The 23,314-nt window shown below is 39.6% G+C and overlaps 1 protein-coding gene across 6 annotated transcripts; it reads left to right on the plus strand.

Moving 5' to 3' along the window:
• The first annotated feature begins 498 nt into the window (after positions 1–498).
• On the plus strand, positions 499–22,260 carry pum1 (pumilio RNA-binding family member 1). 6 transcript variants are annotated; one of them, XM_077506996.1, is made up of 22 exons: positions 499–837; positions 3,545–3,716; positions 3,851–3,973; positions 5,494–5,562; positions 6,654–6,756; positions 6,833–7,056; positions 8,099–8,271; positions 8,357–8,621; positions 8,770–8,863; positions 8,949–9,047; positions 9,119–9,400; positions 9,495–9,629; positions 10,911–11,213; positions 12,325–12,567; positions 12,642–12,912; positions 14,637–14,766; positions 14,855–14,989; positions 16,724–16,861; positions 17,580–17,705; positions 18,950–19,071; positions 20,363–20,555; positions 21,152–22,260. In XM_077506996.1, the coding sequence occupies exons 1-22, from the start codon at positions 614–616 to the stop codon at positions 21,281–21,283; spliced, it is 3,756 nt and encodes a 1,251-aa protein (XP_077363122.1). In that variant the 5' UTR covers positions 499–613; the 3' UTR covers positions 21,284–22,260. The 6 variants fall into 6 exon arrangements, with proteins under 6 accessions (XP_077363122.1, XP_077363121.1, XP_077363124.1 ...); XM_077506995.1 differs by having other exon boundaries at positions 500–837; positions 6,651–6,756; XM_077506998.1 differs by having other exon boundaries at positions 500–837; positions 6,863–7,056.
• The last annotated feature ends 1,054 nt before the right edge of the window (positions 22,261–23,314 follow it).

The raw sequence follows: 23,314 nt of genomic DNA on the forward strand, positions 1-23,314 counted from the left end.
AATGCTCATCCAGTCGTTTTTATGCTAAAAATATGCATTATAGGAACAAGTACACTGTTACCATGGCAACAGTCTGTCTGCATTACGTCACCCCCACACGCTTTGCGGCAGTCTTCCCTTTAGCCCCGGGGGATCGAACAGGGAGAGCCACCCGCTCATTTCCAAGTGGTCGGATGAGGCTTTTTGTTTTGGCCTTATTTTTTATTTTTTTATTTTTTGAAGGCTGGCGCCATGAGTGGCGTTCTGTGTGTCTGACCGCAGCGCGTTGCCATGGCTGCCAGTTACCTGGTTCCCTTGGAGACAGTCCTCCCCACCATCAATAACAATGTTTTTGTTTCATTAAATTAGATGTGTCATTTTTTTCCCTCAGTACGGTGTGATAGACAAAACATGTCGGCGCCACAGCCCCTGTTCTTGTCAGATCAGCATACCTCTTCAGAATTAGCATACCCGTTACCCTAACCCCAACCACCGAACCCCTTCTGTCATTTCCTACTGCGCATGCACAGAAGTGTGTGGCACGCTGCTCGGACGGGTATGCCGTGTTGGTCGGGACACCCCGCTTCGGTACAGGAATGAATGTACAGTATTTCTCCATTGACAAACGGCGTGAATGAGGTCCATAAATACAGCACACGGCCTAACAAAGGAAGCGGGCCCCGGTGCGGCCCTCCCCTCCCGGGTTGGCGCAATGAACCGCACGCTCTCTCCCGGCCCTTCCCATCATGCAGCGCTCGCGCCTACTCCTCCGACGAGCCGCCATGTTGTCGGAGTGAAATCCTGGGGCGTCAGAGAGAAGCTGGGGCCGAAATCCGTCACCATCCACCCTCTCCGCCGGTGAGTATCGCCCGCTGGCCGCTCGCGATACCTCGGCACGCCGCTTAGCCACGCACCGGTGCGGATATTGTCACCATGACGGGGCTAAAAGAAGTGTCTTTTGTGAGACGGAGCCGACTCGCCTCCCGAGCTTACTGCCTCCACCCCCCCTCTTTCTTCCCGTTGTGCGGGTCTTCCACTCCAGACAGCTCGCGGGCCTTTGTTAGCACCCGCGTCACGAGTACTTGCCCGGCTACACCGGCAAGAGAGTCCGCTCGTCCGGCCGTTTTGTCCCCAATACCACCGCCGCTTGTTGCAAAACACACGTTGGCGCCCATGTTTTGTCACCGGTTCACCCGGGGCTGAAAGCGGTGTGGAGTCGGAGGAGGGGGGCAGGCCGTGTTATTGTTGCGAGACGCCGACACACCGAGCGAGTCTTTCTGTTTGTGGCGTGAGTGAACCCGCATACCGGCGAATGAACGTCTCGGTTATTGATTGTCGGTGCCGGTGCGCCTTCTGCCTGCTTTTGTTGTGTCATGTCCGCGGTGGAACGGGAAAGACAAAACGTGAGTGCCCGGGCAAGCTAACCTGTATTGTCACACCCCGTCAACGTAGCCGGTGGTGGATACATGATATGGATATATTGACCGGTGGACTCCGCAGTCGACTACCCGGTTCTCGGTGGCTTTCAACCAGGGAATAGTCGCTTGCTTGTTTCCGGGTGCTGCAAGCATGTCACGTCGGCGAATGACCCGAGTGTTGTGGATTTCCGGGTGTTTGTCGAGCTGCCTCTTCGTCGCCCTAGCCGTAAAAAATACCTGACACTTGTATCGAAGCTGCTCTTGGGTGGTGCAGTTAAACCTTTTTCTCGTGTTTGACCGTATTTTTAATCAACAGTCAAATGGTGTCTTTTGGCAAAAAGGGTGTGTGTGTATATGAAGATGGCTAACATACATGCTAATGAAATTGAACAATATGGCTAAGTGCACTGAAGGCCCTAATATGAACCTGGTGATTTCCCCCCCCCCCCCCTTACTGAAAAGCGATTAAAAGGGATAAGGTAAGGTGGGGGGGTGTAAAAGACAGATTGGACCGAGCGTGATGCATTATTTGAGGGGTTTAACCTGCTCAGCATCCATCTGCCAGACTGCATGAATCACAACAGAAAGTGAGCATTGTTATCATTGTCAAGGCAGACATTTTGTTTGGGATCTAATCAGATTGTGCAAGGTGAGTGCCCATAAACCGATTCCTCTAATCATATTCTTTCAGTATGGCCACAATTGCAGTTTGAAGATGCACCTCAGCACAATTTATTACAGCGAAACGATTATAAAATAAGGGCGATACTGTCATTCTAAAGTGCATTTGTTTAAAATGCGCTGCTATATGTTTATTGATGCATATGGAACTGCTGAAATGTGTGACTATTGTCCTGTTTCCAAGAGATTTTCTAAATTTCCCCCAAATATTCTCACCGTGCAAATGATTATACTCCATTTGTTGGATAGCATTTCACTATCTTCCTTGTGAATGAATCTTTTTTTTTTTCCATGTCCTCGGGATGAAAAGAACAGCAATGATTGCGGGAAAGATAGGGAGTTAAACAATTGGGTCAATCCATAGTCCATGTTCAGTGGTTTATGAATGAAAGTGTTTATGATAAACTTAAAAACAAAAGTTGGTTGTTAATGTTGAAGTTTGCAGTAATAAACAAATGACAATAGTTTATTTTTCATCTAATATTTTTGTGTTATTTTATCATTTGCGTATTTTTCCAAATATGTATTTTTTAATCAAACACATTTTTGTTTTGGGTTTTCATCTATTTTTTTTTTTTTCATTTATTGTCTAATATTTTTTGTGTTTTTTAGCATGATAGTTTTATTCTTGTTTTTGTTTTACTCTGTAATAGTTGGGTCTATTTTTTTTTTAAATATTTTCTATTTTGCCCTATATTTTTAGTATTTAGTCTCATTTTCATCTAATTAGTATTTGTTGTCATATTTCCAATATGTAATTTTTCTTCAAATGTTTTTCTCATTTATTTCCCTGTATTTTTCATTTCATTAGTTTTTTTTATTTTTGTATTTTTTATTTATTTTGCGTAATATTTTTTATTTTGTGATAGTTTTTACATTTTGACTACATTGTAGTTGAATAATTTTTCAGCTTGTAATATGTTTGCCTAATTGTTATATTTTTTGTTGTAATGTTTTTTTTTCAAATTTGAATTTGTCTAATTTTTAGAAATACTTCCCTGCTAATGATTTAGTACTCGTTTCTTCAACGTTGTTTAATTGCTGTTGGAAAGTTCTTGTACTTTTAGATGGTTTTTATCATTATTTTCAGCACTTTGGCTCTTGTTGGATTGTGCAAGTGTACCGAATGTTTTCGTTCACTTGCTCCCATTAGCAAATCTGTGGCTCATTTCTATGAGCAACAGTGCGATAACACTAATATCTGTAATCGTTATGCTTCCTGTAACTGTGGTATGAAACTTTCATTTCTTCTTTGTAGGGTAAAATAAAAAACAAAACAAAAAAACTGAAGCAAATGATGAGCCAGTGTCGCCGATTTAGTCTTCAAGAAAATCGCCCGCTTTACGAGTCCCAATGAAACGCTGAGTTATGCCCGGCAACCAGTGCGATTCTACGTTGATGTGCCGATTAGCTATTCACACGGTGATGTCATGGCCGACCGCTTGTTTTGTTGCTCCCCTGGCCAGGCTGTGGTGGAATGAGCAGTGCGCGCTGAAGAGGAAAGCAGTACTCTGGCAGGATTCCTTCAGCCCCCACCATAGAACTACGTCTCCCAGCAGCATGCCCGTGGTGCTGAGCAGCGGAGGACACGCCCCTCCCGCCGGGCAGACGCCTCAGGCCGCGCCGCCCAGCCAGCAGGTAACGCCAGTCACATTCTCTTTGTCGTTAACCCCGTTTTTTTAAATATAATTTTACTCTTGCAAAAACATACAAACACAATCGCTAAAAAGAAAATCCCGTGCATGTGTTCGCCCGCCATTTTGTCCGTTCAGGGTGTGGCAGGTGCCGGACGTTCCCAGGATGACGCCATGGTGGACTACTTCTTCCAGCGGCAGCACGGTGAACAGCCTGGAAAACACCGCTGGCCTACTGGGGACAACATCCATGACAGCCAGGTATGTGTCTGCTATTATTGCGCCAAACAGTATTCTTACTAGGAATGTAACGTTATCCAAACGTTACGATGAGATAAATATCACGATTCGATAATTATCACAATATTGTGGGGAGGTTGGCCATATTAAAAAACAAAACAAAAAAATAAACTTAAAAAAACAAACAAACCGATACTGTGTTAAAAACTCAGGATTGTGCAAAAAAAAAAAAATAAATATATTTGTTGGTATGAGTGGTTTTATATGACGCCGCAGTAGCCAAAACATTCCAAATTAAAATTAAACTGCTCTAATTAACCACCAAAGGGCGCTACGACACAAATGGAATACAAATACAAATGGAAATGAGAGAGTTGAGCCTGTTTTAGCTACGTTGCCGACCAAAATGGCAGCATCTCCAGCGGCGCAGAAACAATTGCACCACAATGATTTTTGAGTCTGTGTTGCATGAATAAATGCCACTCTCCAATGGGGGTAAAAAAAAAAAAAAAAGCGGTGATTGTCAGGTCATAACATTTTATTGTTTAAGTGTGGAAGACTTCATTTGGTGACTGGCCAAAACAGCAGCACCTACCAAGATGAATGTGTTCATGTTATGTTAAAAAAAAAACAACAACAAAAAACGCCTTCCTCAAATAGACTGGGGAGGAACGGTAATAACCTCAGTTTATGGTTGGGCATTACAAATGGAATGAAGATTTGCCTCCAAGTAGACTGACATGCGCTCAATGCAGCCGGTGTTGTCTTTGCCCATGTTGCATAAATAAACACCTCCCTCAAATAGACTGCGGAGTAACTAACGATCACAGTTTAAAGGCATTCGAGATGCGATCTTGACCGACAGTTAGCGTCCCACCAGAGTCTGAAATGTGCTTGCACCACGATGTTGTCTGCATACATGTATCATCAATAAATGTCTCCCTCCAATAGACCGGCTCGTAATAAGTTCAGTTCATGGATGGCCATGAAAGAGATGGTGTTGTTGAATTATAGTACAGGAAGTCAACAATGAATAAATCATTTTTCCATTTGACTCTGACTTGCGGTCGCTCCACAATGTTGTCTTTCTGTATGACAAAAATAGAAGCCTCCCTTGTGGAAACGCAACTCAACTCAACTCAACTTTATTTATATAGCGCTTTCAAACAGCCTGAGCTGTCACAAAGCGCTTGACAGAAACACAAAAAAACAAACGTGAGTAAAACATTAACACCAAATACAATACAAACAAACAAAGCAAGTTGTATCTGTAGTGACTTCATTTTATGGAGAGACATCAAACAGCTTTCTCTTTTTAATGACAATTTGCCTTCTTGTTGACTCTGTGGTGTGGTTGCCCCACAATGTTGTGTTCGTCAGTATCACAAAAAGTAAATGCTTCCCTTGTGGAAATAATACTGTTTGGAGCTGTCATTACGTCTTCCCAGTCAGATGAGATACGCACTCGTTTAAAAAGAAACTCAATTTTGTTGTTGCTGAATTTTTATAATTTTTTTTGTTTTAATATTTTTTGTCCTCAGGTTCGCTCCATGGACGAGTTGAACCATGACTTCCAGGCTCTGGCATTGGAAGGACGCGCCATGGGAGAGGTGAGACCAACACACTTTGTCTTTTTCTGTCAAGGCCAAAAGGCGCATGCTAAACGGCACTGGTTGTTGCTGACTGGTGGACTCGGCACCTTGGCCAATCCCTTGGCTAACCGCAGACTTGACGAACAGGAAATCCACAGTTGTTGGAAGTGGGCGGAAAGTTTAGAAGGGATGTGCGGACCTGGCCTTTGATTTTCCAGAATAACAAGATTGGAGGAAAGACAAGAAGCCGAAAAACACTTTTTAAGTTTGGCTTCATTCAACCTCATTCTACTCTGGGACAAAAGATTGTGGGCAACAAAAGTCATTTTCTTGTCAACAACTTTTCTGATATTTATTTCCCCATTTTTTTTTGTGTGTGTTCGATTGAATTGTTGGTATTTTTATAATATTCACTTTTATATTTTACATTTTTGTTCAATATTCTTATCAATATTTTTTTATTGTATGCATAGTTTTATTCAAATATTTTGTCATTTTCGTGTACTATATTTTACTGATTACACAAGTATTTTGTACTTAGTGTTTTATACTTGAATATTTTAGTATTTTTTTAATCAAATTGTTTTACTTCTTTCTAATATTTTTGTATTTTTACCTAATCTAATATTATTGCATATTATGTGGAATATTTAGTGCCTTTTTATTTTTTGCTGAATACTTTTGTAATTAATTTTGTAATACTTTCTAATATTTTTTGGGGGGTTTTGTACAATAATTTTGTACTACTTTCTGATATTTCTGTATTTTAAATTAATGTAGTATTTTTATTGCTCCTCCCCTCAAAAAAAAAAAAAAAGACTTTTTCAAACTCTTACCTTTCCTGTTTTATGTTGCAATTATTGCTAATACCGTATTATGCGTGTCGTTGACAATTCCATATATATATAATATATATATTTTTTTTCCTTTCTTGTAGGGTTCAATCATTCATATCCCAATTATGCCACTGGAGGCTAAATAATCGTAATTATCACTTGAACCATGTAGTGTAAATCTAGCCCGCAAATGATGAATTTTTTTCATTGTGTCTTTGCTGTCTCGAATCAAATTTGACCGTTTTTCCCTCTGGCTTTATTTCACTGCAGCAGCTGCTCACCGGCAAGAAGTTCTGGGAGACAGACGACTCCGGGAAGGATGGGCCAAAGGGGATCTTCCTTGACCAGTGGAGGGACAGCGCATGGGGGGCCTCAGGTGGGGGGTACATTTGGATTCTTAAATTTTTTCCCTCTGCTCTTGATTCATTTAAACGGAGGGATATTTTCCTCAGTTTCTCAAGCGTCCCTTCCGTTTGCCACAGACCACTCGGTGTCTCAGCCGATCATGGTGTCCCGCCGACCCGGTCAGGGGTTCCATGGCGGCGGCGAAGTGGGCGTGGGCTCCGTCATGTCACCGCGATCTGAGAGCGGCGGACTGGGCGTCAGCATGGTGGAGTACGTGCTGTCCTCCTCGCCTGCAGACAAGCTGGACTCTTGCTTGAGGAAAGGACCTTATGTGAGTCTCGGGGATTTTGTGTTGTTCTCAGCAGTTGCCTAAAATGGGTAAACAGTCTTCCCTCGTTTGTCGTGGGTTCATCTTTTGCGGCATTGCTGTTTTGTGCTGTTTTTTTATTTTTTTGTCTTTGCTCGGCCGTACTTCTCGAACCCTACGTCCGGCCGGGAACATACGGGCATCCGCGGGTTCGTCTTGACGAGACCCTTCCAACGGTGTCTGTCGCGTCACTCCACGAAATTGCATTCCAGAGATAGAAAATATATACTGTGCTGTATAATAAGTAAATTAAAAAAACAAACATACTTTTAATGGGGGAAAAAATTACTGTAAATAGGGGAAAAAAAACATAAATGAGGAATAAAATAAAAAAGCATTCATAATAAACTAAAAATCAACGAATGAAAAATATAATAAATGAAAAAATTATGTACTTATATACTATGCTGTATGAATAAATTCAAAAATATTTTTAATGGGGAAAAATGAATGTAAATGAAGAATGAAAAAGCATTCATAATAAACTAAAAAAATCATACCAACGAGAAAACATATCTAATAAATAAAAACAAAATATACTGTGCTATATAATAACTACATTTAAAAAAAAAACGTATTTAATGGGAAAAAAAGACTGTAAAGAGGGGAAAAAAATAATGAATAGAAAAGCATTCATAATAAACTAAAAATCATACAATGAAAAAACATATATAGTAAATGAAAAAATTATATACTGTATGAATAAAATAAGTATAAGTAATGAATTAAATGAAGAATGAAAAAGTATTCATAATAAACTAAAAATCATACCAACGAGAAACATATATATATATATATATATATATATATATATATATAATAAATGAAAACAAAATAAACTGTGCTCTATAATCAGTATATATATATATATCTATAATAAAAAAAAAAAAAAAACTTTTAATGGAAAAAATGAATAAAAAAAAATCATAATAAACTACAAATCATACCAAAACGAAGTTCTTACCTTGGGTGCACTTTTGAATCCTTTTTGTGATGCGCGGCACAGGGTCAACGTGACGGTGAGGTGGTGGAGGACAAGCGAGAGAAGCCAAAGGCGACGTTTGAGGCGGAAAAGTTGAAAGAGCTGGCAGAGGTGGAGGCCGACGTCATCAACGACGTCATCAACCCCAACGGGCTGCCCGTGCAGAACGGACTGGACGTCGACGTCAAAGAGTTCGGGTGCGTCTCAAGTCGCAACAGCGGCTTCTTGGCAAGGCAACGTTTGTTTTTTTGTTTTTTTGCGTCAACGTTGTCATTCCCACAGCCGCCCGCCGGGCAGCATGCAGCCGCCAGGCCCGGAGGGGGACCTGCTGGGCGGACCGGGGGGCGTCGGCGTGGACGGGCTGACGGCCCTCGGTGGCGGCGGGGGCCCAAAACCGCCCGAGGACTTCCCGGGCGTGGACCAGGGCGGCGTGGCCATGGACCCGATGGAGTCGGTGATGGAGCCGCTGCAGTTCGACTACAACTCGCAGATGACCATGGACTCGGCGCCGACCGTCGGACTTTTTGATTACGCCAACCAGCAGCAGGTTTGTGTGTTCGGGTCGTTCGCTGTCAGATTATTGTAATCTCACATTTTTTGCAAAATTGATTACAAACACAACTTTGTGGATTTTATTTTAAAGCCATATTGCCCAGCCCTCCTTTTGAATCAATTTTTCTTCTCTTGTCCGACAGCTCTTCCAGCGAAACAACGCTCTCGCCGTGCAGCAGTTGACGGCCGCCCAGCAGCAACAGTACGCCTTGGCGGCGGCGCAGCAGCCGCACATTGGTTGGGAAAACGACACCTTTTTTTCCATCTTTTTCAACAAATGGAAGAGAATCTGATGTTTATGGCTTCCTGATGTCATCTCCAGGTCTGGCCCCTGCCTTTGTGCCCAATCCTTACATCATCAGCGCCGCCCCGCCAGGTACGGACCCCTACGCGGCGGGACTAGCGGCGGCGGCTACTCTTGGTAAGTTTTAGCGCTCGCTATTAAATAAAAAAAAAAAAAAAATCCTCGACTCACAAATTGTGTGTTTGTAGGTCCAGCAGTGATGCCTCCTCAGTACTACGGCGTCACGCCGTGGGGCGTGTACCCCGCCAATCTGTTTCAGCAGCAGGCGGCCGCCGCCAACAACTCGGCCAATCAGCAGGCGGCAGGCCAGGGCCAGCAGAACCAACAGCAGGTGATGCGGGCGGGGGGCAACCAGCGTCCGTTGACGCCCAGCCAGGGCCAGCAAGGGCAGCAGAACGAGCAGCTGGTTGCCACGGCGGCCGTCAACTCCGCCCTCGCCTTCGGGCAGGGGCTGGCGGCAGGAGTGCCTGGTGAGTCCTTTGGTTCGATTGCCCTCGCTGTTAAGTGCCCTTTTGTTTTTCTCAGCTTGCTCCTATGTATTTTTTATTTTACTTCCCCTTCCAGGTTATCCGGTCTTGGCCCCCGCCGCCTACTACGACCAGACGGGCGCCCTGGTGGTCAACACTGGCGCTCGCAGCGGCCCAGTTCGCCTCATGGCGCCCGCGTCCGTCATCATCTCGCCTTCTGCTGCGCAAGCAGGTGAAGTGAAAATGAATAATTCTTGTAAATTTGACACGCCACAGAGAGCAGTGTTGCCAACAATCCTGCTTGATCACTTTTCTTTTTTTTTAATTAATTTTTTTTTATTTTTTTTTATTTATTTATTTTTCTCTGCCCAAATTTTTGGGTTTGCTTTTGTCTTAGTTTAGTTTAGTCTGCCCTAGCAGGTGTCCTGAAAGGCGCTGATAAATACATTTATTATTATTATTAGTAGTAGTAGTAAGCTTTATTTGTATAGCGCTTTTCATTATATAATAATAATAATAATAATAATAATGCTATTATTAGTAAGCTTTATTGGTATGTAACGCTTTTCACTATTTATTATTATTATTATTATTATTATTATTATTATTATTATTATTATTATTATTCCACAACCCTTGTGAGGATTAAGCGGTTAAGAAAATGGATGGATGGATTTGAATGATTAAAATAAATTAGAAAGTAGATAAATTGAGGCATAAAAATCGCAAAAAAGAAAATCAAGCAGTTTTCTCTGCCTGTCGACTGTCAATCAAATACCGCTACTGAACAGTGTTATTGTAGTTTGGAAATGTTTTATTTTAAGTATTTTTTATTTATTTATTGTTTTAATTATTATTTTTTTAATTCTTTATTTGTAACTTTACAGACTTTAACAGATGGGTACAATTCACACATGCAAGAATATGCTTTATTTATTTTTTTTTTAATTAGTTTTAGTTACTTAATAAATGATTAGTTTAGTTTCAGTATTAGTTTTATTTTTTTAGTTTTGTTTTTTGTTTAAATGTGTATTACTTGTGCGCAATATTCAAAAAGCACCATGGGAGCGACGTCATCTGAAGGTGCTTTTTTTATTGGCTGCTGCTAGATGACATCACTTCTGTGTAACACACTTTCAAACGTCCTTATTCCGGTTAATATTAAAAAATAATTCTACTTAAAATCACATTTAAAATCATCCCCAAAGCCCCATGCATTAAATTACTTCCCAAAGACTAAAACAAATGACATTTTTTGCTATAATAATAGTTAGTTTTAGTTGGTTTTGTAAACCTAAAATGTAGTTTCCGTTAGTTTTCCTTTTTTAAAAGGCATTTTTATTTTATTTTGTGAACAAATGTTTGTTGGATTTCAGTTTCAGATTTTTCCTGGAAAAATTCAAATGTCACCTTCCAACATTCAAATATTATTATATATTATAATTATGTAGTATATTATTATAATAATATTATCTCTCAGTGAATGCATGAAACGTGTCCGTTTTGCACTCAGTTGCGGCGGCGGCGGCCTCGGCGGGCGGCGCCAACGGCGGGCTGGGCGGCGGCGCCAACGGGCCCTTCCGCGCCATGACGTCCCAGCAGCCCCAGCAACAGGGTGGCCCCGGCGGCGGCCCCTTGGGCGGGAGCTCCTTTTACGGCTCGTCCTCACTCAGCTCGTCTTCGCAGAGCTCCTCGCTTTTCTCGCAGGGTTCCGGCCAGCCCGGCCCGGGTTCCGCATCGCTGGGCTTCGGTCAGCAAGCCTCCTCCTCCCTCGGCGCCACGCTGGGGGCCACGTTGGGAGGCTTCGGTACGGCAGGTAGGAACGGTTTTCATTCGTTGTGTTTTATCAAGCGGAAATTTCCACAAATTATGTTTTTTGACAACCACCGACGTGAGAATCTCTCTCTAATATGGATTAGCGTGAAGGTGATTTGAATGTGCTGAATAATTTCACTTCTGAATGCAGTTATGTAACATCAGTTCAGTGTTGGTGTTTTATGATTCCATCCCTTTTTGTGGCAACGATACACAAACATTTTTTTTCTCACTACATTTTTATTTATTCATCCATAAACATGCATGTGTTGTTCAAAAAAAATATTTATTTGGGTTGAATATTATTAATTATAAATAATTTGTCAGTGTTTTATCCATCGATGTTCGCAACGTATAGTATAGGTCCACTAGATGGCAGAAGATGTCAAATGTATTCACTTTTTTGATGCCAACTGTTACATTTTTTATTTTTTCCCCAAATGTAAACGTCATTTCAAGCTGGGAAGGGTTAAGTATGAAAATGTATGTATAAGTATTTGTTACATTTCAAAAATATATTTTCAACATGCAGCAAAAAGAATATTTTTAGTGCTTCAACAATAAAAAAAAAAACAATTTAAATAGAATTATGTATTTTTTTTAAAAAAGGAGCCATTGATATCTCCTTATTCATATTTATTTGTATTATGTAAACACATTTATGCTGTTTTTTATTAATTTTGGTGTATCAAGAATTAAAAAATATACTTTAAAAATAAATATATATTTAAAAAAATGGAGCATTGAAATCTCTTTTAAAATATTTTTGTGTTTTATGTAAACATATTTATACTTGTATTTTTTTTATTTTGGTGTATCAAGACTTAAAAAAAATATTTAAAAAAGTATGTAATTTTCTTATTCATATATTTAGTTGTAACTATATTTATATTTGTATTTATTTTTATTTTGGTGTATCAAGAATTAAAGAATATATTTTTTTAAATAAAGAAATAAAAAAACACAAATAAATAAAATAAAAAAAAAGAGTGAAATATCCTTATTCATATATTTATTTGTAAATATATTTAGACTTGTCATTTTTCAACTCGAGCAATTGACCTGCATTTTTAACACGGAGGATTGTTGCTGTTGTCTCCGCCCCCCTCTAGTGGCCAACTCGAGCGGCGGCAGCGGTTCCCGGCGCGACTCGCTGACAGGCAACAGCGAGCTGTACAAGCGCACGCCCTCCAGCCTGACGCCCATCGGCCACGGCGGCTTCTATAACGGCACGCTGGGCTTCAGCCCCTCGCCCGGCCCGGTTGGCATGCCGCTGCCCAACCAGGGCCCATCCCACTCGCTCACCCCGCCGCCCTCGCTCTCCAACCATAGCTCCTCGTCCAACCTCAATTTGGGTAGGCGGGGTGCGGGGCCGAGTGTTGCGGGCTTTTTTTGCATCTACTTCAATTTGCACACATCCCCTTCACAGGGGGCCTGACCAACGGGAGCGGGCGCTTCATCTCGGCCGCCCCGGGCGCCGAGGCCAAGTACCGCAGCGCCGCCAGCTCAGGCTCGTCGCTCTTCTCGCCCAGCAGCCAGCTGTTCCCGTCGTCGCGGCTCCGCTATGGCATGTCGGACGTGATGCCGTCGGGGCGCAGCCGCCTGCTGGAAGACTTCCGCAACAACCGCTACCCCAACCTGCAGCTGCGCGACATCGCCGGACACATCATGGAGTTCAGCCAGGACCAGCACGGCAGCAGGTTAGCCACGTTAGCGTGTTGCTTCAATATCATCGGTTTTACAGAACGCCTGTTAATTTTTTTTTAATAGAAAATAAATATTTACACATTTTAAAAATATTAAGTTTTAAAAAAATAGAAACACGATGTTTATGCAAGTTCCTTTTGGGCCAAACAGCAGCAAATATACCTATTGGAGAACATTGAATAATATCTGTGAAATAATACAAATGGGTTGTTTTAACGGCACATTATAATTCTCTCAAATAAAAATAAAAACCTTTTATTAGTCCTAGTAGAAGCGGACATTGGCTGGCTTTTTCAAACCTCTGAGGCGGGTAGATGAGATTGGTGGAAAAGATCGGTTTATTTTAAAGGGATCGGCCGATTCCCCAAAATTAACTCATTCACTCCCAGCCATTTTCAGAGAAGCAGTCCCGTTCGCTCCCGGCTGTTTTACTGGATTTTGACTGATTTTGCAAGGCCCACAGAATATTGTGTTCTATTGTTATAAAAGCATGCAATCTATCAAAAAAAAAAAAGATAAAAGTCACTTCTTTCATCAGGGAAAAAAAGTATGTTTGTATCTGTTTCCGTTTTGCAGCAATTAGCATTAGAAGAGAGCTACGTTTCATCAGTTTTCACAAATCTATTTAAAATTTAAGTAATTGAGCTTTTTTTCAAGATGGCCCTGGTTGATCTCCTTTGCTCTGCTGCCACCTGCTGGCCGTTTGTGTAATAACTACCATTTCTGCAACCGTTCTTTGCAGTTGAGAGGCTTCATCAAAGCCTTCTGTATGCTCTAGCAAAAAAAACAAAAAAAAAAGTATAAATACGTCTTTGGGACACTTAGAACATTAAAAAAACGTATTTATACGTTACTGGGAGTAAATGAGTTAAGGAAATCGAACGTTTGACAATTGTAAAATACTTTGTCCTTTAGTATGTGTTTAACTGTACAAAAGAGGTGGGGAAAAAATCTGCAAAAATTGAGCTTTTTTTGGGTGGGTTGGGGGTGTTTAAAAAAAAAAAAAAAAACGGACCAAATCGGCTTGCTTTTGTCCGACTGATTGGGCCCTACAGTGTTTCGTATCTTGAAGCAGACAGTTTTGTGACTCTTGCTTGCTGCCACCCAGGCCTGGCCCCAAAACTTGAAAGGCACACGCACACACACACTCAGACACAGATACTACAGTAGATCATGAGGTTGGCATGGTACCTGTCCTCTCGTAGCTCAATGGGTAGGCTACTAAAGCGTTGATCAGTGAACAGGAGGCGAGGGTTCTAATCCCACCTTAGACTTGTACCTGTACTTCACATTAACATGTTATTTATAGCAATTTAAAATATTGCTTTAAGTGATGGACTAATCGGTCAAACGTGATTGCATTCAAGTGCAATTTGCATTATTTTACACAAACATTTTGCTCATCTTGAAGCAGACAGACTGTAGGTGTGTTGGATTCCACTGACCACATACAGTCGATTTCTCCAGAGCCTGCCATGTGTTTCAATTTTGTGTTTATCCAGCATGACGCATCGTCTGCTCATTCCAGACGGTTTTTGTTGTTGTTGTTTTTCTCTTCCTCCCCCTTGCCTATCATTATCGCTGGCTTTCTTATCCGCAATTTAGCCTGGCATCCATCACAGGGCCGCGTTTGCTCTTCGAGCTGTCATGTTGCACTGAGTTTTAGGGCGTTAGCATCATGCTAAGCTAAAGCTAAGTGACGATCACCTCGCGGCAGGTTCATCCAGTTAAAGTTGGAGCGGGCCAGCCCGGCCGAGCGCCAGCTCGTCTTCAGTGAAATCCTGCAGGCCGCCTACCAGCTCATGGTGGACGTCTTTGGCAACTACGTCATCCAGAAGTTCTTTGAGGTAGACTCCAGTGTGTGATTTTTGTTTTGTTTTGTTTGTTATCGTAATTGTATCATCGCAGAAGATGCAGACTTGACTTTGTGCGCAGTTCGGCAGTCTGGACCAGAAGCTGGCGCTGGCCGAGCGCATCCGCGGCCACGTCCTGTCGCTGGCGCTGCAGATGTACGGTTGCCGAGTCATCCAGAAGGCGCTGGAGTTCATCCCGTCCGATCAGCAGGTCATTGTGAGTACCGCCATACACAAAAACATGTACACGATAGACCACATTTTTAACAACTTTCGTGCTGTTTTTTTTTTTTTTTTATATATATATATATATATTTATTTTTATATATAAAATGGATGAATCTATCGATTACTCTTGACTTTATGATTCATTCATTGACTTACTTTTCCTGTAAAAATGCATGCATGTTTGTATGGCTTGTTTGTGAAGGTAGTGTTTATTGCTTTTAATAAAAAATATTTGAAAGAATCTATCGACTATTCAATTATATTCATCGACTAATCAGATGCATTTTAATTTTGCATTGGTGTATTACAAAAGTATTTTTTTTAGCCCCGGATTACTGTTTATTAACCAGGGATTGGTGGTTATTTCCAGAGTTAATATAGTTTTGGAATTTTTCATTTTACTTAGTTTTGCGTTTTGTTTTGTAAATTTTGTTAGTTTGATTAGTTTTCAGGGTGGTTCTGTTAGTTTTTATTAGTTTTAATTCTTTCAGAAATGCTTAGTTTTAGTTGAGTTTATTAGTTTCAGAATTATTTTTTTTTGTTTTATCTTTTTTTTGTGTGTGTATTTTACATATTGTGTGCAATATTTAAAAAAAAAAAAAAGCACCATGGGAGCGATGTCATCTGAAGGTGCTTGCTTTTCATTTGGCTGCTTATAGATGTCGTCACGTCTGCGTGACACACTTTCAAACGACCTTATTCCGGTTCATATCAAAATAAATCAACGTAAAATCATCCCCAAAGGCTCATGCATTCCATTAATTACCAAAGACTAAAAGGACATTTTTACTATAATTATATAGTTAGTTTTGTAAACATAAAATGTAGTTTTAGTTTGTTTTTTTTAAAAAGCATTTTTTTTTATTTTGTTAAAGTTTTTTTTTTTTTTTTTTTTTTTTTTTTTTTTTTTTTTTGTAAAGTTAGTTTCAGTTACCTAAAATAACCTTGGTTATTTCATACTTTGTATTCGTATAGTGATTACATAAAAAGGGGAGGGGGATTGATGTACTATGTTACCAGTTCAGTCGTTGTTTTCCAACGTATAAAGAGATGTTTGTAGATTTTATTTTGATTAAAACACAGACGATAATTGGGTCTTCTTTCACAAAGAAATCTGTAAACAATTGCTGTTGATATACTGACATCAGACGATTTCGGCACTTTTCAAATAGAAAATGGTGGCAAACGATGACTCGATTGTTAAAATAGTTGTCGATTACCGGTAATTTGATAAGCAATTAATTTTGTCAGAATTGTTGGTTATTGAAATGTCCATGAAATAGCAAGACTGTGACTGTCAAGGATTTTACTGTATATCAAAATATTTTTTGTAGGTTTTTGAACTTTAAAAAATGGCTCCGTTTTGGCCACAAAGCAGGACAAAGAGTAAGTAGCACTTTGGCTTTTTAATGCTAATCCATAACTGTTGATGCCAAGAGAAGCGAGCGAACTTCACAGGCTTCCCCCGTTTTTTTTTGTTTTTTTTTAAATGACTCATTACATTTTCGGGCCAAGACCCGCTAGGGTGTGTTTGTGATGTATCCATCTCTTCACTAATGGAGCTCACAAGTTGTTTTCTCCAGGGCGACTGTTCAAAGCGCACCGATGTTTGTTGCCTACACTTAAGCCCCTGTTTAACAAAAAAAAAAAAAAAACTGCTTGAAGGCACTATTTGATTTCTGGCCAATGATGACTTGTCTTCTCTCTTTTTTATTGCCGGCAGAGCGAGATGGTGCGCGAGCTGGACGGCCACGTGCTGAAGTGCGTGAAGGACCAGAACGGCAACCACGTGGTGCAGAAGTGCATCGAGTGCGTGCAGCCGCACGCGCTGCACTTCATCATTGACGCCTTCAAGGGACAGGTACACACACACACACTGTCGCCGTGGCAACACGAACCAACAGTAGCCTGGTTTCCATCTTTTGTTCATTAACGCGCATATATATATATTTATTTCAAAAAGAAGAAATATTGCGAAATATGTAATTATCATATATATCAAAATAAAATGCATATCTATAATAAATTAATTTAAAAAATAAATAAAAACAATAATAAATAAAATTTGAAAAAAATGAGTGTTGCGTATTTTACTCGTTTGTGTGGACTCAGGTTTGTTTGTGTAGCGTGAGGAATTTTTTGTTTTCACCTTCCCCGTGGCATTGCGCAGGGTGTGGCTGTTTTTTTTTTTTTTTTTTTTTTTTTTTTTTTTTTTTTTTTTTGCCAATGAAGCAGCAACATTCAAGTCTTTCTTTGTAACTGGGATGTTGACAAAGTCGAAAAGAGCATTTGCTCACACGCGAAGGCAACACAGCAACAGTCTCCAGAAGAATCTTTGTTTTTTTTTTTTGTTTTTTTTTTTTCTCCCCCCCCCCCTGCTCATGTGGTGTGCGTCTTCCTGGCTCGTATCGACAAATAATGTTGCACAGTTTTGTTTTGTTTTTCAGGACCTTTTTTAATGTTCAAAACAAAACAAAAATCCCACAGAAATGCCGTTTTGTAGTACATATTTTCCAAAAAAGCAGGAGTTAATGTTTACATTTGACGTCGAAGTGTAATGGCGTGCATGTGTGTGTTAGGTGTTCGCCTTGTCCACCCACCCGTACGGCTGCCGAGTCATCCAGCGCATCCTGGAGCACTGCTTGCCCGAGCAGACGCTGCCCATCCTGGAGGAGCTCCACCAGCACACCGAGCAGCTCGTGCAGGTCCGCTTAACACCGTCACTCATTTATTGTGTATGGGCGTGTAATATCGTTACCATACAGGCCATATTTCAAGGTATCGGGTACTTGTGAAGGCTGCCAATACAAGGTAAAAAAAACAAAACAAGTCCTCCTTGGCAACACACTGTGGCGGATAATTTTATGCATGGACAGGAACACAATGATCTGACGTTGTGGTCAGTGAAATTTTATATGTCATAAGTTTGAATGGTATTGGTTCATACTCGAGTGACGACTAGTTTACTTTACCTAAAGAAAGGGGGGGGGGGGAGAGAGGAGGTGTATCGATTTGTGGGGCTGTCAAAATGTAGTAAATGTATTGTACAGTGTTCCCTCGGTTATCGCGGGTGTTACTTTCCAAAAACTACCTGTGATCATGGAAATCCGTGTTAATTAAAAAAAATAATAATAATTAAAATCCAGTTATGTTTTTTCGTTTTGGTGTGATTTTTACTTTATTATAAATTTTCATTCATCATGTTCTTTTCATTTACGTTCATTTTTTTTCATTAAAAGTATGTTTTTAATTTACTTATTATACAGCACAGTATATATATATATATAATTTTTTTTTTTTTCAATTATTATATAGGTTTTTTCATTGATTTGTTTTTTTGTTTTGTGTGTTTTTTTTTGTTTTTTTTTTAACTTTATTAAATGCTTATTCATTCATCATATATTATTTTTTTCATTTGTACATTTTTTCCTTTAAAAGTGTTTTTTTTTTTTTTTTTTTTTTATTATACAGCACAGTATATTTATTTCATTGTTTTTTGTCTTTTTCATTTTGGTGAGATTTTAGTTTGTTATAAATGCTTTCATTCCTCTTTTTTTTTTTTTTCCACTAAATGTATGTTTTTGTTTTTTGTTTTTTCCCTTGTCATGCAGCACAGTATATTTTCTATGACTTGAATGCAATGTCGTGCAGTGATGGGACAGACACCGTTAGAAAGGTTTCGTTTCATTTCATCGAGACGAATCCATGGCAAAGACCAAAAAAATAAACTAACCTAAATGCAGCGAAACAGCAAGGCCGCGAAAGATGAACCCGTGACAAACGAGGGAACACTACTTTTAAAAATAAAAATAAATACAGCTCAACTGTACTTAACAAATATGTTAACCACTGTAACATTAATTCACGCGTTCTTTCCGTACCACATTTTGAGAACCACTTGCTGCGTTTTATTTGATGATTATTCTTCCTTCCATTTGCGTTTGCACAGGATCAGTACGGCAACTACGTCATCCAGCACGTGTTGGAACACGGCCGAGCCGAAGATAAGAGCAAGATCGTGGCGGAGATCCGAGGGAACGTGCTGGGACTCAGCCAGCACAAGTTTGCCAGGTAAACAAAAAAATCAAAAAAACATTTTACTCAGTTGCTACTCAAATTGTACGAATAAAAATAACCAAATACAGTAGGAATGTGTGGAAAATTAGATTGTTTTGAATAAATATGTCAATATAATTCGAATGACTTAATTATATGTACTGAGAAATATTTGAAAAAGAATTAGAAATTTAAAGTATAAAAGGTAAAGAGGAAGTCATCATTGAAAAAAAAACTACATTAACAAAACAAAATGTGAATAAAATTCAATAAGTCTTACTGTCATCTGTGATTTCACCAAGGAATGAATAAATAAATGTCGAGACATTTTTCAGTTTTTACAAAGTTTCACCTCAAAGCTGTAACAATTAGTGTAAGGTGCTAAGGTAAAAAACACAACAAAAACAAAAAAAAAACCTTGTCATTTTTTAGGATTTGGAATGACTTAAGTATACAGTGTATGTAGTAGGGGTGGGAACCTCACAATGCGACACAATATGAGATACAAGGCTCATGATCATAATTATCTCACGATATGATGATACCACGATTAGCGATATATTGGTCAGGTCATAACTCCTCAATAATTACGATAAAACTACTCGAGACAAACTGATGTTTTTTCAATGAGAAAATAGTTTTTTTGTACCATCATGTCTTCTTTACAGTGAGTACTTTAGTGTATTATTTTTTAAACAAATACAAATGTCAGAACTTTCTGTGAACAAATTTGTAACGTCAGTGACGTCGTCGTTTCGTTTTATAAACTCTGACACCATTTTTTTGTGTCACATAAGTAAAATTACTTCAATATGAAATCCAATTAAATCAATATTAATGTTCCTCAGAAGTTGTGTGCTTAAAGTTGAAACGTAAAATGTTAAAATTGAAGATGTAATCCACCTTTTTCATAGAAACGTATGCAAAATCAGTTGCTGACTCGATAAATGACTTCCACAAGCCAAAGTTAGCCGATGAGTCTTCTTCGCCTGAAGACTTGCGTCCATTTTCCTGCCACTCTTACCAGGTGCTCCCCCTAGTGGCCCGCCAAGTCATTGCTCAATAAGTTAATGAACAATGGAGCCGTTCTCGTGGCTGTATATTAAACTACAAATATTGTGATACTTGCGTATCGATAATCTACCTTGAAGCAAAGTATCACGATTTCTATCGATATATCGTCACACTCCTAATATATAGTGGTGGTGTATTTCAGGCATTTCTCAAAAATGTCTACTTATTACGGTCCTATAAAAGCGTAGCCACCGCCTGTTTTTTCTTCTTCTCATTCATTCCTGTTTGCCAGCAACGTGGTGGAGAAGTGCGTGACGCACGCGTCACGGGCGGAGCGCGCGGTGCTGATCGACGAGGTGTGCAGCCTGACGGAGGGCCCCCACAGTGCCTTATACACCATGATGAAGGACCAGTACGCCAACTACGTGGTGCAGAAGATGATCGACGTGGCCGAGCCCACCCAGCGCAAGATCGTCATGCACAAGGTGGGAGTCCACGCTCGGGGAAAAAAAAAAAAAAGTTTGCTGGAACATTTGATGACGACAAAAAAAAAATATAAAAATACACATGCAGTATTGACTCGCTTCACAAGCATCTGACAATTAGCGTTGATTTTGAAACATAGAAGGGCCAAAACATGCCTTGTGAAAATTAAACTGCACTTAAAAAAAAAAAAAAACTAGCCACCAGAGGGTGCTATAACTGCACAAATGGAAATCAACCATTTTTTGAAACGTATGCGCTTGCGTTTAAATATCGTGACATGACGACGATATTTTGTAGCAGTTTTAATAATCGTGAAGTCACGATATTGCCATTCTCATTACATCCAAGTTGAGATAGGAGCCAAAATATGGAGGGGGGGAAAAAAAAAAAAAGTGTCATTTATAATCCAAAAAAATATGTTAAGTAAATTTTGAGTTGGAACTTGGTGTCACCAAAAAATAAAAATAAAAAATGAAGCGATTTGATTTCTATCAATAATAATAAATTCCCCAAATGTGATTTTTTTATTATTATTTTTTTTTAACTATTATTATTATTATTATTGTTTTTTTGTTTTTTGTTTTTTTCCCCCCAGATCCGGCCGCACATCTCCACGCTGCGGAAATACACGTATGGCAAACACATCCTGGCCAAGCTGGAGAAGTACTACATGAAGAACGGCGTGGACCTGGGGCCCCTGTGCGGGCCCCCCAACGGCATCATGTAAACCCCTCCCCCTAGCTTTATGCGAACCCGTAAAAAAAGAAGGAAATTTTCCCCCAACCCTTCCGTTTCCATGCCGACCCTTCCAATAAGCTCCACCCCCCCCCACCCTCGCCCGGCCTGCTGAACTTGGGGGGTGTTGTTCCACCTCTCCCATGTTTTTTTTTTTTTTTTCTTCTTCTTGTTTGTTTCCTATTTAACTTTTGGCTCCCTTAACCACTATTCCGAATTGACTATTTAATTTGTCAGCCAAACGTAGACGAGTACACACACGCACACACACGCAAGCTAACCAGCCTACACGTCATTTAGCATGGGAGTTTTTCTGGTCTTGCTTCTATAAATATAACATGTATACTTGGTGTAGAATCTTTGCATATACAGTACATATAAATATATATATATAAATATATATATAAAAACTTTGTAGGTTTTTTCTGGTTTTTTGATGTCGACTCTGTATCTATAATGTATCCTAGTAGTGACCACGCATACTTCTGACTGTATACTTGTACATTTGTAAACCCTTGTAATGTAAAAGTGCTTTGCCGCCCTTTTTTTGGTATGAGGGGAAAAAAAATTAGGGGGAAAAAAACAAAACAAAACCTTGACCTGTGCATTTCAGTGTATATTCTCACTTTTTGGTTTGTGATATTGGTTGTTGTATATTGTAAATTGTAATATCAAGTTTTGTTTTTCCTCCCTCCCCCACCCCCTTCAAATGCCCTTTCTATATCTATACAGCATAGTACTTGTACAAAAAAAAAAAAAAAAAAAATGCACCATGTTTGGTTTTATCTGCTTAACTTAAAAAAAAAAAAAAAAAAAAATCTCCCACTGACTTTTTTTTTTTAAAGATCTTTTTATAGAAACGCTTCACTGATGGGAGTGAACACGGCTTGTACAGAGGAGATTCTTTTGTTTTGGTTTTCATTTCTCTAGTGCTGTATCATACTTGTCCATGATGATTTTTTTTTTTGGGGGGGGGGGGGGGGTGGATAGAAGAGAGGCAGCCATTTTATTTTATTTTTTATTTTTATTTTATTTTTTTTTTGGGGGGGGGGGGGGGGGTGAAGATAAACACAAAAAAAGGAAGAAGAAAAAAATGCCGCCTTGTGTATACAGTATTTACTACTACGAGCACACCTTGTAACCATATGTGTATAGTTAACAGAAACCTGTGTATGCTTACTTGCCTGGGCAACTATTTTTTGTAACTCCTGTTGTAGATTGTCTCTAAACAACTGTGTGATCTTTATTTTGGAACCAAATGGAAAAAAAAAAAAAAAAGAAAAAAAGAAAAAAAAAGTTGAAAATGTAAACCTCTTTTTTTTTGTGTGTGTTTGTGCATCATTGTTCCCTACTTGATTGAACGCCTCCCCTTTGATTTAATTAGCCTCGTTTTTTTGTACCGCTCGACGAGTTCAGGCATAAGTAATCGATCACAGATGCTTGAGAGACTCGGAAGCTTTCTTCGTATTAAAGCGTAATTGGAGTAAAATAGGGCAAAACAAAGCAGCGTCTGCTTAGCATCGCAATGCCATATGTTCAAGATTTATTTTTATTTTTTGCTTATTTACGAGAGAAAACAGACTTCATAACTGGGGCATCACGTCGACTGCAGGGTCAACGCAAGAACATAACGCTACATTGTATCGATTATAGGTTTACAACGTTGTTTCTTCCTCCATTTTGATTCAATATATGCATTTTTTTCTTATAAAGTGGTCCAAAAAAGGTCATTTCCCCCATTACTGAACTTGAATTTTATTTTGCTCGATGACACGTGCTCAAGGTGAATCGCGTAAAGAGCAACGTAAGGTCATGGAAGCACGGTAGAAATAAATTAGAATAACCTCAGTGTCGTGAAATGGCGAAATGAATAATGGACAGTGGCGAGTAGTTAAGTGCGATATCCACTGGATTAAAATTCAATGTGGGGGGCTATTTTTAAAACCCTTCTTTCGCCTGCGCCGGAGCACCTGCTCGGTTGCTAGGCGACCATGAAAATGAAATCTGACGTAGTGGATGGTGC

This window comes from Festucalex cinctus, chromosome 19 (assembly GCF_051991245.1).
Source record: "Festucalex cinctus isolate MCC-2025b chromosome 19, RoL_Fcin_1.0, whole genome shotgun sequence".
Taxonomy (NCBI): domain Eukaryota; kingdom Metazoa; phylum Chordata; class Actinopteri; order Syngnathiformes; family Syngnathidae; genus Festucalex; species Festucalex cinctus.